The sequence below is a fragment of the Gasterosteus aculeatus genome, chromosome 2, assembly GCF_964276395.1.
Source record: "Gasterosteus aculeatus chromosome 2, fGasAcu3.hap1.1, whole genome shotgun sequence".
Taxonomy (NCBI): Eukaryota; Metazoa; Chordata; class Actinopteri; order Perciformes; family Gasterosteidae; genus Gasterosteus; species Gasterosteus aculeatus.
The window spans coordinates 9,847,130-9,862,503 of record NC_135689.1 but is presented as its reverse complement, the minus strand read 5'-3'; the positions used below and the strand labels follow the sequence as shown (position 1 = coordinate 9,862,503).

At 46.1% G+C, this 15,374-nt stretch overlaps 1 protein-coding gene across 8 annotated transcripts in view; it reads right to left on the bottom strand.

Annotated features, from left to right (window-relative positions):
- The window catches only part of nav1a (neuron navigator 1a), a 73,034-nt gene that overhangs the window by 40,860 nt on the left and 16,800 nt on the right, over positions 1–15,374 (bottom strand). For 3 of the 8 annotated variants that reach the window (XM_040194482.2, XM_040194484.2, XM_040194486.2), the window contains exon 4: positions 10,012–10,836. The exons of 2 other annotated variants lie outside the window; for them this stretch is intronic. In XM_040194482.2, coding sequence (XP_040050416.2) covers positions 10,012–10,836 — 825 coding nt within the window. Of the gene's footprint in view, positions 1–5,530; positions 5,649–10,011; positions 10,996–11,075; positions 11,373–15,374 lie in introns of those variants that run through there. 3 more of the 8 variants (XM_078091151.1, XM_078091154.1, XM_078091162.1) reach the window with 3 other exon arrangements.

The window sequence follows — 15,374 nt, the reverse complement described above, 5'->3', positions numbered from 1 at the left end:
TTTTCATACAGCATGCACGTGGTGTTAACAATCATTACACTGTGAAATATGACCATATATGAGTTTATAATTGCAGACTGATCATTAGTCATATTAGTATCAGAGACCCAATCTCGGATAACAGCAAATCATCTAAATAAAAGAAAGAAACATAAATTTACAACAGGGGAGAATAATGACTGTAGAAAGCTAAACAAGGAAAAGACGAGACAGAGTAGATAGTGGCACGCACAGTTGTTTTTCCAGATGGCAGTGAAGCAAACTAAATTAAATACGATGGCTGTCAGACGGACAAAACAACAAGGAAGACCTTTAAGACCAGATGGGTCTCACAGTCCGGTCCGTCCAGGCAGTGCACAGTCACATCTGTCAGTATCCATCTTTCCCTCCTCTCCAAGCCCCCTCAGCCACAATGCCCTGGTGCCCCGTTCACTGGACCTTTTGCCCCTTTTGCCCTTTGCTATCAAAAAACAAAACAATTCTCATTTCAACCCACCGGGGAACATGTTGGCATTTGTCTCCCCTGCTGTTGTAATCTGCTCAAATTGAGCTATATGGATTCATGTTGGGCTGCAGACAGACTGCCGGTTCATACATGTGTGTGTGTTTGTATATGGGGATGAGTGTATCATTAAGTTGCTGAACCACTTAAATCAAACACACACTATGTTTCCATCTGCAGAAAAAAAGATTTACATTTTCTTTCTCCCAAACTGGTCAATCTGAGAGAGTGATAGAATACAATATTCTAACAATAGACTGACAATCAGGAGGAAACTGAATGTACTCAATCATATATATTCTCACATAGCCAGTTAACCAATCAGGACACCTAAGCTGCATCACGTGACCTTGACCCTTGCTCTCTCTGCCTCCGTCTCAGTGTATTTGTGTGTGATAGGGGGATGGTAATACAAGAGTTATAGCAGTAAGATATTGGAGAGCCTGTTTATCCCAGAGGTTCCGGTCAATAGACCATTAGAACTGGCCAGCTGACTCCCACATGAGCACAGCAAAATTGTTTACTAGAACTGAAGTACAAAAATGTCAATAACACACCAGTGTACTTTTTCTATCACAAAAAGGGTTACGAATTTGTTTTCAGTTCAATTCAGTCAATCATTTATTTTTATGACGAAACAAAGTGATTCGACTCAGTAAACAAGTGAACAGCAGCAACAAAATACATTTTCTCAGCAGATAATATCAAATTCAACATAAGCAAAATGTAGTCCATCAACTTTGACTATGTTCAATCCTCATGATGTAAACACGTCCTGCACGGCCGCTTAAATATAGGCTATACACCTTTTCAGATTAACACACAATGCTCATTAGCTAATTATACCTTTATAGAACATACGAATTGTAAAATGGTAAGCATAATTCCAGCAGTACATGTCGGCGTGTTATCATGCTGGTATTTGCATTTAACTCAATGCACAGTTGTACCTAAAACAGGCTGATAGAGAAGCTGGCTGTAGACTTTGTTCTATATTCTGAAGCATTTATCCTGACACACAACGCCCGATAGGACTGAAACTCCTCCCTCCATCAATTACTCCATTCACAACCACCCCTCCTATAAGTAGTCCAGCTGGCTAGAGGAGAGGTAAAGAGGGGAACGTCATTCTAATGAGGGAGGAGGGCAGATTCTGAGCTGCCAGAGGTGTCAATCTCAACAACAGCTGCAGACTAAACTGTTCTTGCATACACACATACATGGTGGGGCTCCTCACATGCACACACTTGCATCACACTCGATTTCCAAAAGCTAGATTGATTTCTCCTGAAGTGAATGGCCAAATAGACAATTGATTAGACACCCCTGGGGACAGGCCGCTCAGCGGAGAGACGGAGGAGCCATTGTGATTCAACCTTATGCTGTTCACACTCACATTGACTAGACACACATATTAACTCACAGAGCGAGTACTGCTTAACAAAAAATAATCTGCAGACTACTTTGTTCTGCTGGCACTGCTCACATGAAAGCCAGTCGAGCACAGAATGGAAATTCAAGATATGAAGAGCCACATATAGGCTTAAGATGTTAAAGTTTTGTAATTGGTTTAATGGAAACAAAGAAACTCATCAACATGCAAACGCAGACAGAACGCACACACATGCAGGCTCCAATTGGGCGATTTTAATTACCCTAAACGTGAGCTTTGTTTAACATCAGCGTCAAATTGATTAGATATGGTCTGCGAGATTGCACATACGCCCGTGTGTGCGTGTGTGTGTGTGTGTGTGTGCGGAAGACTCTGTCCTGACCCCGGTGGGCCCAGCTGGCATGCTGGGGTGGGGCGGTGCAGAGGTGGTGGTGATGGGTGAATTAGGGATGCAAATATCCCTGTCAGCTCCCGAGGGGTGGAGATGAATTACACTGATCTGTTTTAAACTGAGTGTGTGTGTGTGTGTGTGTGTGTGTGTGTGTGTGTGTGTGTGTGTGTGTGTGTGTGTGGCACACTACAGTCCAACGTCTTTTGTTCATTGTTTTTTTGCTTGTTTTGTCATCTCGCTATACTTGTGAACACACACTCGAACTCTGAAAAGGGTGTATAAGGAGCTGAGGAACCTGTCATAATTTCAGATTAATAAAATGATTTTTATTTTATCCAACATGATTAAATGTATTTTTTAGGACTATTTCCACCAGATTAATAGACATTTAGTGCAAGAAAAAGGACACGGGTTCAATAAAGAAGGAACAAGTAACAACGTGAGCTATGGATTTTTTACCTAATACCTTAATAACATATGAAAGGAAGTCTTCTTCTTAAAAGTAGAGGAAGATTCATGATGTGGATGCCTGACTGTTACTTGGCAGGCAGCAAATGAAAAAATAAGAGTGAAACTGTTGTCTCCTGGGTTACCGCTGTTGGGTCACTCTCCATTAGAAACAGAACAAAAACCTCCCCAAAGACACACTAATGGCTCTGTCCTTGCAGGACTACTTGGCCATTATGTGTTTGTGCAGCAACACGGCATCCTTTTGACAGTGCGTCTCTGTGCGGTGCGCCTTCATGCGTCTCTTCACACATGAGCGTGTGTCTTTACCAGTATGAGGTGCACTTATGCAGAATATCTACGAATATAGGTTTGAATAATGGCTCCTGATTCCTTCCTTCCTTTCCTCCTGAGTCCATTTGTCCCTGTCCCGTCCACACGCGTGCACATATGTTAGTGTCACCCTAACGCTCCCCGGGCCACGGTGCCCTTATCGCATGATAGATGCGTGTGCTTGTGCCTCGCTGCTAATGCACCATCGAAGGGCCGCGCATCCAGCGATGTGTTCAAGTCTTTACAATAGTTATAGGTTTAAGTGTTTTTACAGCATTCCTGACAAGAATCACACAAACAGGATGCCGGTAAAACCTTTGTGGTTCTGGTCATTGTTTTGTCATCTCTTTTGGAGTGTACATACAGATAGACACCTGTCACAATGTGAACATTAACCTGCTGAGCTACTAGAATGGTTCCTCATTTTGTATCTTGTTACCATTTAGTAAAACCCTCCCTGTCTCCTCGCTTTCTGTCCTCTGTTTCTACTCAGAGAAGCATCACAGCCATCTGCTGACCTAAGAAAATAAGCAAAACAGGAAACATTACAACATCCAGCCATTCCTGCACATCTGGACAAGGCGGACACACGCAAATGTGCATCCGCGCGTACACACACACACACACACACACACACAGACACACATGCACTAGAATTCATCTGCTTCCGCCTTGATGTCGCAACAGGATATTAGACCCTTGAAGATCATATTTGATATGTGGCATGAATGCCTAATGAGCCTATCGGAGCACAATACTGCATCTGTGCACACACAAACTCTGGAAAGTTGTTGGTTCAAGGGCAAAGATTGAACACATGATGAGCGCGTCGATGCAGAGAGAAGAGAGAAGACAGTCCGCGGTGGTTTGGAGCAGCTGACGGTGTTGTAATCCATTTAAAATTGGAAAACCTTATGATGGAGGAGATGAATAGATACTTTATTAATCCTGCAAGGGGGAGGAGATTTCTCTGCAGACACAGAGAGGCTGAGCAACACATGGAGTGTCTAAGAAACATTGATAAGTTAATAGACGGATTAAATTATAACTACTTTGATTCCTCTGCAGCAATCTCCTTCTCTTTCTTATGCTCTCAGTCTCTGAACATTGGCCTAAACACAAACACACACACACACACACACACACACACACAAACACTCTCCATAGCTCTTCAACCACAGCCCTATCTGCATAGAAGTCAGAGCGCTATGCTCTTAGAAGGTTTATTTCTCTGAAAAGGAAGTAGAGACTTCACCATGGTAACACCAAAAGGACATTTAGACTCTGACTAAGGTTCAAATCACACAGAGGATAAACTGTGTGTATTCCTTTGTGCAATGCTGCACTGCAGAAGATTAGACGTGCGCGAGGTGCCTTGAGAGTAAAAACAATAAAGCGAGGCACAATCTAAAAACACACAAACGTAAACACATGTGGTATGCAGATGTGGCTGTCAAATATCACCTGTAGGGGAAAAGAATGTGTGTGTGTGTGTGTTGTTTATTTGAGATGCATCGTGGAGTTTAAATATCTAGAGCTTCCAGCGGGATCTCTTGGGCTTCCTGTCTTTGCCTGAAAACTCTAAATACAAACATTTGCCGCACAAACATTCACACCCAGCCACACACTTACTACATAGCGGCGAAGGGCCAAAGCAGACCATAATGTGGGGCAACGTTTGGGTGTATTTTTGTTCAAGAGGGTTGTTTCCGGTGAAACTGTATTTTACGATGTGCTTAAATCCAGCTGCAGCTCCGCTCTCACATGTCAGACGCACAGTCTGCACTCCGTTAATAAGGTGGAGGGTAAGACGGTAGAACCGATGACAGCAAGGAAGCTTGGCAGCTACTTTCTTTAAGCCTTTTGGTCAAGAAAACGTCAGAGAAAAAAGCTCAGGGTTGACCGGGAAATCAAATACCTGTTTTTTAAAGACCTCATTACATTGATAGAAACATCTCGTTTGGAATTGAAGGTGGTCACATAAAAACAGAGCTGTTGAAAGGATAGCTGACTTGATATGCATGGTATGGCCAAATCTCCCATCAAACTGTATTTTTGCATAAAAATGCAATGCATAAAAGATGGCTGTTATGTGTATGCTACCGTTTTTGTTCACAAGTCACTTCTAACTCATTTTTCTGCTGCAACGTTGCAGCGATATTGTACACAGTCGTTGCAAAACTTCAAAATTTGTAAAAATATCCACTGTGTTCGTACATTTCTAGTTAGCAAATGAGGAGATGTTCATAGGTGATGTTTCTGATTGCTTCTTGTTGTCGGTTTTAGCTTTGGCCCAAAAACACTGACACTGCATTAACACAAATGTAATCCTCACATGCATGTGTGTGCGCGGCTACAACACGCACATAGCTACATCAATAACAAAAGGCACTTTTATCTGACGCCTTTCATAACAGGAAAACACAAATAGAACAGAAACAGATGAATACTGAACATTCCTCACCACAAAGCGGCCTAGATAACTTATTGAGTCCTCATCTCTCTCGCCCTCTCTCTCTCCCTCGCTCGCTTTTGCTGATCCAGCAGCCAATATTTTAGCATAAAATCTCTCCCCTCATGTCAGATCTGCAGTAACTAGAAAGGCACTTCCTTAGCAAACTGTTCTATGAAGTCTATACGTCTATTGGTTGATCTGCTTGGTAACGGTTTGCTGTATCCTTTTCCTGTTTTGAAGATGTTGTTTTTTTTGTGATTTGCTTGACTGGCATTACTGTAAAAAACGGTGTATCCTGTTTTAAAAAAGAGTCACTTACCAAATCTCCCCGTCCTCTCAACAAAACATTTGCATTTTGATTTAACTGTGAACAATATACCAGGCCAGTGGTATTGGTTTGAAACAGTAGTGAACACACACTCACATACATGTTGTTGTTTTTTTGTGGTAAGCAGCATGTGAGTATCGGCTTGTGTTTTACGTAAACGCTGATGAGACAAAAACACAGCGTGTTCTAATATGATTTAGGAAGAGGATGTCAGGAAGCAGACAGCACTAATGCAGCAGCTCCTGCATTAAGTCCTTAAGAGACTGACTGCGATGCATTGTGAACACACACGCACACTAAAAAAAAAAAAAACATGCAACTGACTCTCGACTCCTGGTGACAAAAAACCCCCGTTTGTCCAAAGATTGTCCTTCTGTCCTCCGGAAACACACCACCAGAAATATCCTTTCCACTGCTACCCGTCAACTCAAATCAGATATGAAAGAGAGGAAGAGAGAGAGAGAGAGAGAGAGAGAGAGAGAGAGAGGGAGAAGGAATCAGAGGGATGCTTCATTCCTCACTTTCCTTTGGTTGCATTCATTTGGCTTGTCACCACCTTCTCGATGGGAGTACGACTGCCCCGAATCCCTCAGTCAGCGAGGCCCCGGGTGGAACCGGCCGCCTGGGCCGCACCCGCACCCCATCAGCAGCACTGAGCGACTAAGAATGAAAAGTACCCCTCTCACTGCCAAAAAGATGAATGCAGAGAAGGAGACAGGAGAGGATGTCAGTGACTGAATGTAGCGCGCGTTGAATTTGTGTGTGTGAGCTTTGGAGGGTTTTTTTAAGCTGCAGCTGCTTTGTTATTTCCTGCAGCGCTGTTAAGTTCTCTTGAACAGGATTGTGTCTGCGTGTATGCGTGTGTGTGTGTGTGTGTGTGTGTGCGCGCGCCTGTGCTTTCCTCCGCGTGTGTCTTCTTTTTTTAGGCTTTGTCAATGTCTCCATTGTCCCGTAGACAGCCGACTAGGATGCATCGTCTCCCACGAGGAGCCATCAACCACACGAACAACACAAGGTCTCTTTAAAATAACCTGCCGGTTGGTAGTCGAGTCGGTTGATGTGTCACCAAGTGTTATTTACTTCTCCTCTGCCGAGCCTCAGTGGTCACATGTAAGTAACACAGACAGCTCCTACCAGCAACTCAGCAAAACACCAAAACCACGCAGCATCTCCAATCCGCTAAACTAAATCTATTTTCTCTATCTGATCCTTGATAAAAAGGAGAATTCCCTCCTAATACCTAAATCTCCATCCAAACAGATGTCCCTTCCTTTAATCTGTAATTTATTTCATCCTTGATAGCTGGTCTTTTCCAGGGTGATAGATGATGTGTGATTAGTGGAATCAAGGCTGAGTCTCCGGGTTATTTCTTTGCGAGGTCTAATCCGGAGGCTTGCTGGTGTCTTTAGACGGCACCTCTCTAAAACCAGCCCACCCCATGCTGGAAAAAGGCCACTGATTTAGGGAGCTTACCCCTCGTGCATACACGTCTTTGTGGGTGCCTCGTGGGATAGGGAGGTGTCATTAGTGGCACACATCTGAGGTTCACTGTTTCACACGGTGCCATCAACGTTGGTGCATTTCATCGGTAGAGTTTACAGAGTTCATCATTCGCTGAGTCCAGAGCTGCTGTCTGTTGACCAACAAGTAATTCCCTAAATCCAATTAATGAAAAGCTCTTCATCTCTCAGTAGTAAAACATGTATGTCCGATTAAAGAAAAACTCATTATACTGAAACTAATCCTAAATCACCCTGCGAGATAAACCTAAAAGGCCGAACTTTGAATTATCCTGGAGTCTTTTCTCTTCTCCATTTTGTGGTTTGTGTGAGGTCGGCTATCCCTTAAGTACGTAGCTAGTGGTCTTGGGCTATAGATCCCAATGATTAGACTTGAGAGGCATTCTCCATTATCTTTTCACTATCACAGGACAGCATTGTGGCGCATTCTGGTAGCTGTCACATTCAAGATACAAGAGGCCCATATTTCACTCCCTGCAGCTAACAGCTGACGTGAAGCTTCCATAACAACACGCTAGGACAGAGTTAAGGTCAATCTTTCATGATATTATACAGTACATTCCAAGGACACCTTGCTTTCCTCTATGAAGGAAGCGGACGGGAAGAAGGTGGGATCGCTCAGAGGAAGTGAAGGAGTGGATCACTAGGAATGATCCATTGAACATTCATAATCTATCTTACTATGACAGAGCACACAGAGCAGAAACCAATTAGCAGAGCGTCCCATCGGAAATGGAGAAGCCGATGCTATAAAAGATGAGCCCACAGCCGCAAGCTACAGGGCAAGTTACAATTAACCTCCTCGTAACACACACACACACACACACAACGTAGCTACTTATTCACACACACACACACCACTATGTACACACCAAATGTGTTATTAATGATACAACTCAGGCTGTGGTAGGCTGTCAGGACCCAAAGCCACGCTCGGTCTTCTTGGACGTCAGGTGGAAATTCAGATCATTAGCTACCATGAATAAATTCATTTTTATCCTCTACCTTCCCCTTCCTGCAACCACGTCTCCCTCCTCATACCTGGTGTAGGTGTGGCCAGCGACCGTTACAAACAAGGATGGGAAAAGAGTCCACGGACACAGATGCACGGCGCACGCACAGAGCATGTACAGAACAGAAACAGATGCACGCACACACACACACACACACACACACACACAGCGGAATGCGTGTGCAAGGTCATACAGGCTGTGATGTGGGGCAGTGCAGCAGGAGGCGAGCTGGTGAAGAGAAAAAGAGGAAATGAGGAGCGAGGAGGAAGACAAAGAGACGTTTGATGATGGACAGATATAACCGCTCTCCATATCTGCCCCACTCTCTGGTGTCGTCCTGACAAGGGGGGAGATGGAGAGAGAATGAGCAATAGATAGAAAAAAAGAAACCAGTGGGTGGGTGGAGGAATGAATTATGGATGTTAGTGCCGATGTAGAATTCTGCTTTGACCTGTTAGTCACAAACTCAGTCATCGTCCTAAACTTTGCGAAAACTTTGGATGACCCCCCCCAGTGTGTGACAGTGTGTACTCATGTGAGTATGTGTGGGTATGTGTGCGAGTTTATGTGAATGTTAGCACGCAAACTATACCTGCCCACGCCGCCACCCCCTCACCATTCCCCTCCCTGCCTCCACGCGTTGCCCCCGGTAACAAGAGGAAGAGAAGGGTGTGTGTGTGTGTGGGGGGGGGTGGATGGTGACCATCTGTCAGTGGCCGGGAGATCAATGGAACCGGAGGGGAGGTGGGAGGGAGGGGTGAAGGGGACGAGTGTTGCAAGGCTAAATATGAGGCCCGCTGTGTCCAGGGCCTGACTCAATATGCAGCCGTTTTATTCAGCGACTGACAGCACACTCCCCGCCAGTTCCCCTCGCACGGCCTTTATTAACGGGTGGCTGATTTCGTCGCGAGCCAAGAGATGCTGCGGCTGCGGCATCGACATGAAACATACATTTCTTTTCTCTTAATACCGCAGGGATAGATGAATGCAAGCATGGACTGCTCTCAAATTAAAAAAAAAAGGTTCCCCTGTCAAAAGGGTGGTAGGGTTAGAGGCATAAAACCTGTGAGAAGGAGATGTATTAAGATTGGGAGACGTGAGGCGTTTGATAGGTTAACGTACTGTACATCTGGCTCACTGTGGCAGTGGGTCAGATGAGACATGGACAAATCATTCCAGGGCTACGTAATAAATCAACAAGAAAAAACAATGTAAGCCCTCTAGAAGTGTTTACTTCAGCTGTTTCATGTGAGCACGCAGAGATATTATACACATTACAACAACAACATAAACACTTTTTACACATATAAAGAAAGACAATGGCGTCTACAGTGGTGAAAACATTAGGATTTCCCACACCCACAGAGGGATGGCTATCACGATTGTATAGGGGAAAGCACTTGACATTATGCTCTGCCGCAATGGAAGCCGGACTCGTTTAAAATTCACTGGTGATGCTGGAGTTGCAGCCGTGGCCGGAGGGAACAGTGTGGTGGGTTTAGGGAGGAGAGGAGTTGATGTTTACCTAGTATACACTGCAGGCTACCTACTGAATCCATAAGTAACCGTTTGTAGTACAGGAACCTGTGTGTTTTCATGCAGCATATAGGGATAAAACAGCAGACTCACCAAGCATCTGGCTGAAGAGCAGCTGCTCCAGGTCTCCCAGAACCGTCACCACTAACTCTGGGTCCACCTTCAGAAAGCTCTTATCCTCCTCTCCCTCCATCCCCTTCGTGTCTGTCGTTTCCTCTGTTGACAGAGACCCACATCTCTCCCTCTCCCCTATTTTCTTGCCATTGGTCCCAGCGTTCCCAGCGCCATTGGAGTTAGCCTTAGTTGGTTGGTCTTCAGGGTCCGTGTCTGCATTCTGGCCCGCTACAGGGGCCTTGCTAATGGGCTTGATCTCGGCATACGGTCCTCGCGGTTTACCGGGGGCAGGTATTCGGCTCGGCTTGTTCCCGTAAGGAGTAACCGATGGGGGGCAAAGAGCTTTTGGCTTACCCTGGAAGAGGGACTGTTCCGACTTGGAAAGGGTTCGACAAAGTGGCGTCCTGCCACCGCCGGCCTGAACTTTCTTAAGCTGGCTTGGCTTGTTGCCGTCTGTGCCGGGCCGGATCGCGTCGTCGTTCCAGCGGGGAGATTGATACAGGTGCAGCTTCTTCTCAGCATCCGTGAGCACACACAAGTTATTAAGCGACCTCTGCTTGCGGAGCCTGGACGGATTGGGAGCGGGCACGGGGATAGATCCAGAGGAGGGCCGGTAGACCTTGAGCTCTGACCCAGAGGCACGCGAGTGTCCCAGGGGAAGAGCGGAAGGCTTGGCCGGAGGCTTCTTAGAGGCCATGGCCTGGGCCGAGGTTTCCTGGCAAGAGACGGCAGCAGACCTCAAGTCCAGCTCGCTGGGCTTGGCCGTCATGCTAATGTTAGCCACATTAGCCTCCAGCATCCCTCCTGCAGAGAGCCAAGCAACAGCATCAGTGACACACTCTGAGCTACAAACAGGCAGACTGAAACAAATGGAGGGAGGAAAAGCAGGTAGCGCGGTTTGCCCTTCCTCTCTGCCTCCCTGTCTCCAGTGGGTCCAGACCCCCCCCCCGCCCAACACCCCCGTGTCAAGACTGTGGGTTCCCCTTCCGTTGAAAGCTGACGAGTGGATTAGTAGAGTGGCAGTAGCAGTCAACCTCACTCACTGCCGGTGATCCATGGATCTGAGGTTCTGTCACCCAGCGGCAGAATCCACTTCCTCAGAAGGCGTCCGCGGCACCCGGTGCCACAATAGGACGGAGCGCGGCAGCGAGCAGCCTCTTCCTCCGGGTCCCTCTCTGCTTCTCTCAAGCTCTGCACTCCCTCCGAGCAGCAGCCGACTGACAGGAGACACAGTCGCAACAGCAGCAGGCAACATCCCCCCCTCCTCCTCCTCTTTCTCTCCTCCCTCTACCTCCACCCTCACTCGCTGGTTTGCTCACTCTACCACCACCCCCCGCTGGCTCATTCACCCTCCCTCCACTATTTCTTACTCCTCTATCCTTCCCTCCTTCTTTCTTGTTGTCTCTCGCTCTCTCTCCACCCACTGGCTGATTCACCGACCAATCCGCTCTCTCTCTCTCTATCGCAAACACGCATCACAGATTCAGCGCTTGTGAAGCAAGGGAGGGGAGGGGAGGGGGGGGGGGGGGGGGGGGTAGAAGTAAGACGATTAGAAAGTACATCAAAGGAAGTGAAAAAATATATCCAAACAAATACATTTTATTCAGCTGTGCGTGACACAAACAATGCCTCCCAGCGCACACGCATGCATGTCCAATCAACTGTAATGATAATCACATTAATGGCTCCATTCATCCATTCATATTCAGATGTTTTTATGTGCCACAATCACGAGAGCCCCCCCCCCCCCCCCCCCCATAATTAGGCTGATTCCAAACCGTGGATGCAGCATCAGCTTAAAAGAGAGGAACCGGACACACATTTACCAGTCCCTAATCCACAAGCGCATAGGTTAGTCACTAATTATCCCTCAATTAGTAGCCAACAGACTTCCAATGAGCATCAGACCTGCACCACATTACCTCTCCATGCTCTTTTCTCATTTCCTCAACTTCCTTTCCTTCCTTCCTCCAGACCAATATTATGTCACCCATCCCCCTCTTCCAGTTACTATGCAAAGACCCTTAAGTTGTGCGAGGTGTATATTGATAACAATCTCCTCCATCAGCCGAACCATCACATACCTCAGAGGTAAAGAAGCACCATTTACACGTGTGGGGTGGATGGATGAGTATCGGTGTCACTATATATTTGTGCTTCCTCCCCTGCATGTGCATGTGCGTGTGCATGTGTGTGCATGTGTGTGTGTGTGTGTGTGAGGCTGTCTCTACGAGTGTGTCACATCGATAAGACAAGGCTCAGAGAGGCCAACTCTCCCATCCAGAGACTCATTTAGCTCTGGCTCGTTCAACTACGCCATCTCATTGCTCTGGACATCCCATCGCAATCAACACAGGACAGGAGGAACCCTTCCTCATCCTCTTTGCCATTCGCTTCTTTTACCCCATCATCATCTCCAATTCATCTCTTACTGTAACTCCTCATTACAGAGTTGGGTGGATAAGAGGGGGACATTAATATAGACAGAAAAATACTATAATAGTTTTATTTCGAGTACAGGTAACCATGATGACAGTGCATAAAACAAAATGTCTTTTTGTGCTTTAATGCATCTTGTCTGCGTACGGGTATTGTAGCTGGTGGCGTCTTAGTGCTCTGGATGCATTATCATTAATGCATTCCTCTTATATGCAGCAATGCCTGCAGCTCTGATGTTATCAGGTCTCAAACTGTAGTATTCAAACAAGCAGGCTGTTGGGCCTATATGCGCATTTACCATGGAATTTGCATAAATCGGTTGACACCCAACCAGAGAGAAAAACAAACATCGTCCTGTTCGCTGCTCACATTCTACACTCAATTTTAGATTACTTTAAAAACAGCTAATTTTCCAACAGCAGTCAAACTGGCGCCTATTGAGCCTAAAAATGAGTCCATCCACTGGGCCTTGAATGAGTGCGTGCAATACAGGAGCTCAGCAGCAGACGAGACGCAGACGTACATTGGCCGTTTTATCGTGTACATGTTAAAGCCATTCATTAGAAGCAGCTAGCGTTGATAAAGGGCCAATGTTGAGGTGGTTATGTCACACCAAGGCAGGAGCTGTGCGGTGACAGTTATGGGGGCTCTGGGGTCTGCTACCAGCGCAGTAGGGGGGGGTAAGGGACATAATTTAAGGCTAATCGGTGCTGCGCGTCAGTTCTTATACCTCCCTGATGAGGGATTACAGTTAGTCAAATGAGAGTGGCCGCGTACAAGGCCGGTCTGTGTGGCGCACAGATGCTCGCGGGGCCCGAGACGCGTGCTCTTGAAAGCTCGTAATACACACACGGGTAAAGTGTGTGTTGGCAGCAAACAGCTTCTTGTTTGTTCCAGTGCTCGTCTCTCTGGCTCCACACTCTAATCACTTTAATATATGGCTGATGTAAACATATATTCTCTCTCTCTCTAACACACCCACACAGAGCGCGCTGTCAGTGCAGAGTGTCTGACTGACCTGAGCAATCTGGCCTGACATCAGAGAAGCTGGCAAAGTGTGACGAGTGCCAGTGCTCACAGCACACTCACATATTCAGGACGAAACAGAAGAGTGTGTGTGTGTGCGTGTGTGTGTGTGTGTGTGTGTGTGAGGGAGCAAGTGAGAGTAGGTGTGTGTGTGTGTGTGTGTGTTTGCGTGAAGGTGTTTGTGGGTTGACCACATTGACGGGCAAACAGTTCTAGACACACATGAGACTTTTAAGCAAAGACGGGGGACACACACACGGGTATGAATGGGCGGATAAATTGCAGGGTGAACTGGAGAGAGTGAAAGCGACAGACGGACAGACACAGAGCGGCAGGGTGTTTCTGTGCTTTGCATGAGTAAATTTGCCCTCGCATCTTTAAACAGTTACATGAACAGTTTCGCCAGTATACTTCTACAGAGGGAAGCAGCCAGCAAGACACACAAACACAGACGCTGTGTGGCCCATTATAGGTCTCCAGCTTTGAAAGGAAAAGTACTGCGAGGAGCACAGTAATGCTGCTTTGGGTGTAATTCATTGTATCACACTGATGTAGCACCCGTATCACCACTCTGTGAGTCACTCACGTGAGAATGGGGGGTGCTTGGGTTCGATGTGTCGTAAAACCTTTTAGCAAGAAGCTATTTAAAAAATAAATGAGACCCAGAGATGGATGTTCTTTTAACAAAAGTAAAATAAATAGGGCAACGCCCTTGTTTATTTAAATACAATAATTAATTTTCCCCAAAACCCAATATTACCAAATAGAGAAAAATAAATAACCAAAACTTCCCCAAAACATAAATAATAAACTCCAAATTCAGTGATACAAACCCAATAGTATCAAGGACGTTACATCAAAATATATGTTCGAAATGTTCCCGTTCCTCAACTCGGAGAATACCAGAGTTCAACAATAACAACAAAAACTTTCCCCTCCAAGTGTCATGAAACAAGTATCAGCCGATGCGGTGTTGGGCCCAATCACCACACACAGCCACACATGTTCCAGTTACTCACGGCAACGATATGTACGGAAAGAAAACACGTTGCAGACCTGTTTGGTCTGGCAAAACATTGAGAGCGCCGAAATCACTTTCAAAACATTGAGAGCGTGGAAACTCGGATCCGCGATGCGAGTCACCGACACGTCCGCCCGGCCACGCCCACCGTGGCTAGCAAGCTCGGCTCCCTCGATGGCGACCTCCGCTGCTTCTTCCCCGCTCCGTCCGACGGGGTTTCAGCTTTGGTTTCTCCTCCGTTTCCAGGCTCACAAACACACCGAGTCCGCGGTCCACTCCTTCCAGCCTCCCGCGCCGGTTTATTCTGCCTTCTTGACTCCTGCCAGCGTCTTTTTCTCTTCCCCAAAAACGCCGGCGTCCCGTCTCTTCTCGACTTCTTCTCTCTTCCTCGAACCCCCAAAAAAACTTCCAGAACTTTCCAGTCACGTGTCTTCCCCGTTGTTTTCCCAACCAATCACCATTGGCTATACAGCGCGAATACACCACTGACCAATAATACGATAACAAACAGTAAGTACTAAAAGACTAACGGCCTAAAGCCTCTGGAGATAGTATTTAACTAAACATGAACTTAACATTAGTATTCATCACTATAACAAACATTACTCCATGCACAACAAATAAACATCTCCCCACTTAGAAATCAGGTTTCCCCTATTATGTATTTAATGTAAAATAAACATTTACTTTTTCTTTTTATAGGCAGGCACCTAGTTTTGAAAGTATGACTATAGTCCTAAGGTCACCAGGGGACTACACTCTCCCCCTTCTGGACAATTTTGATGCCCTCATCAAAATAAACCTTAGAGAACTCTAATAGTCTACCAGCCAACACTAGGGACCGGATTAAAACAAG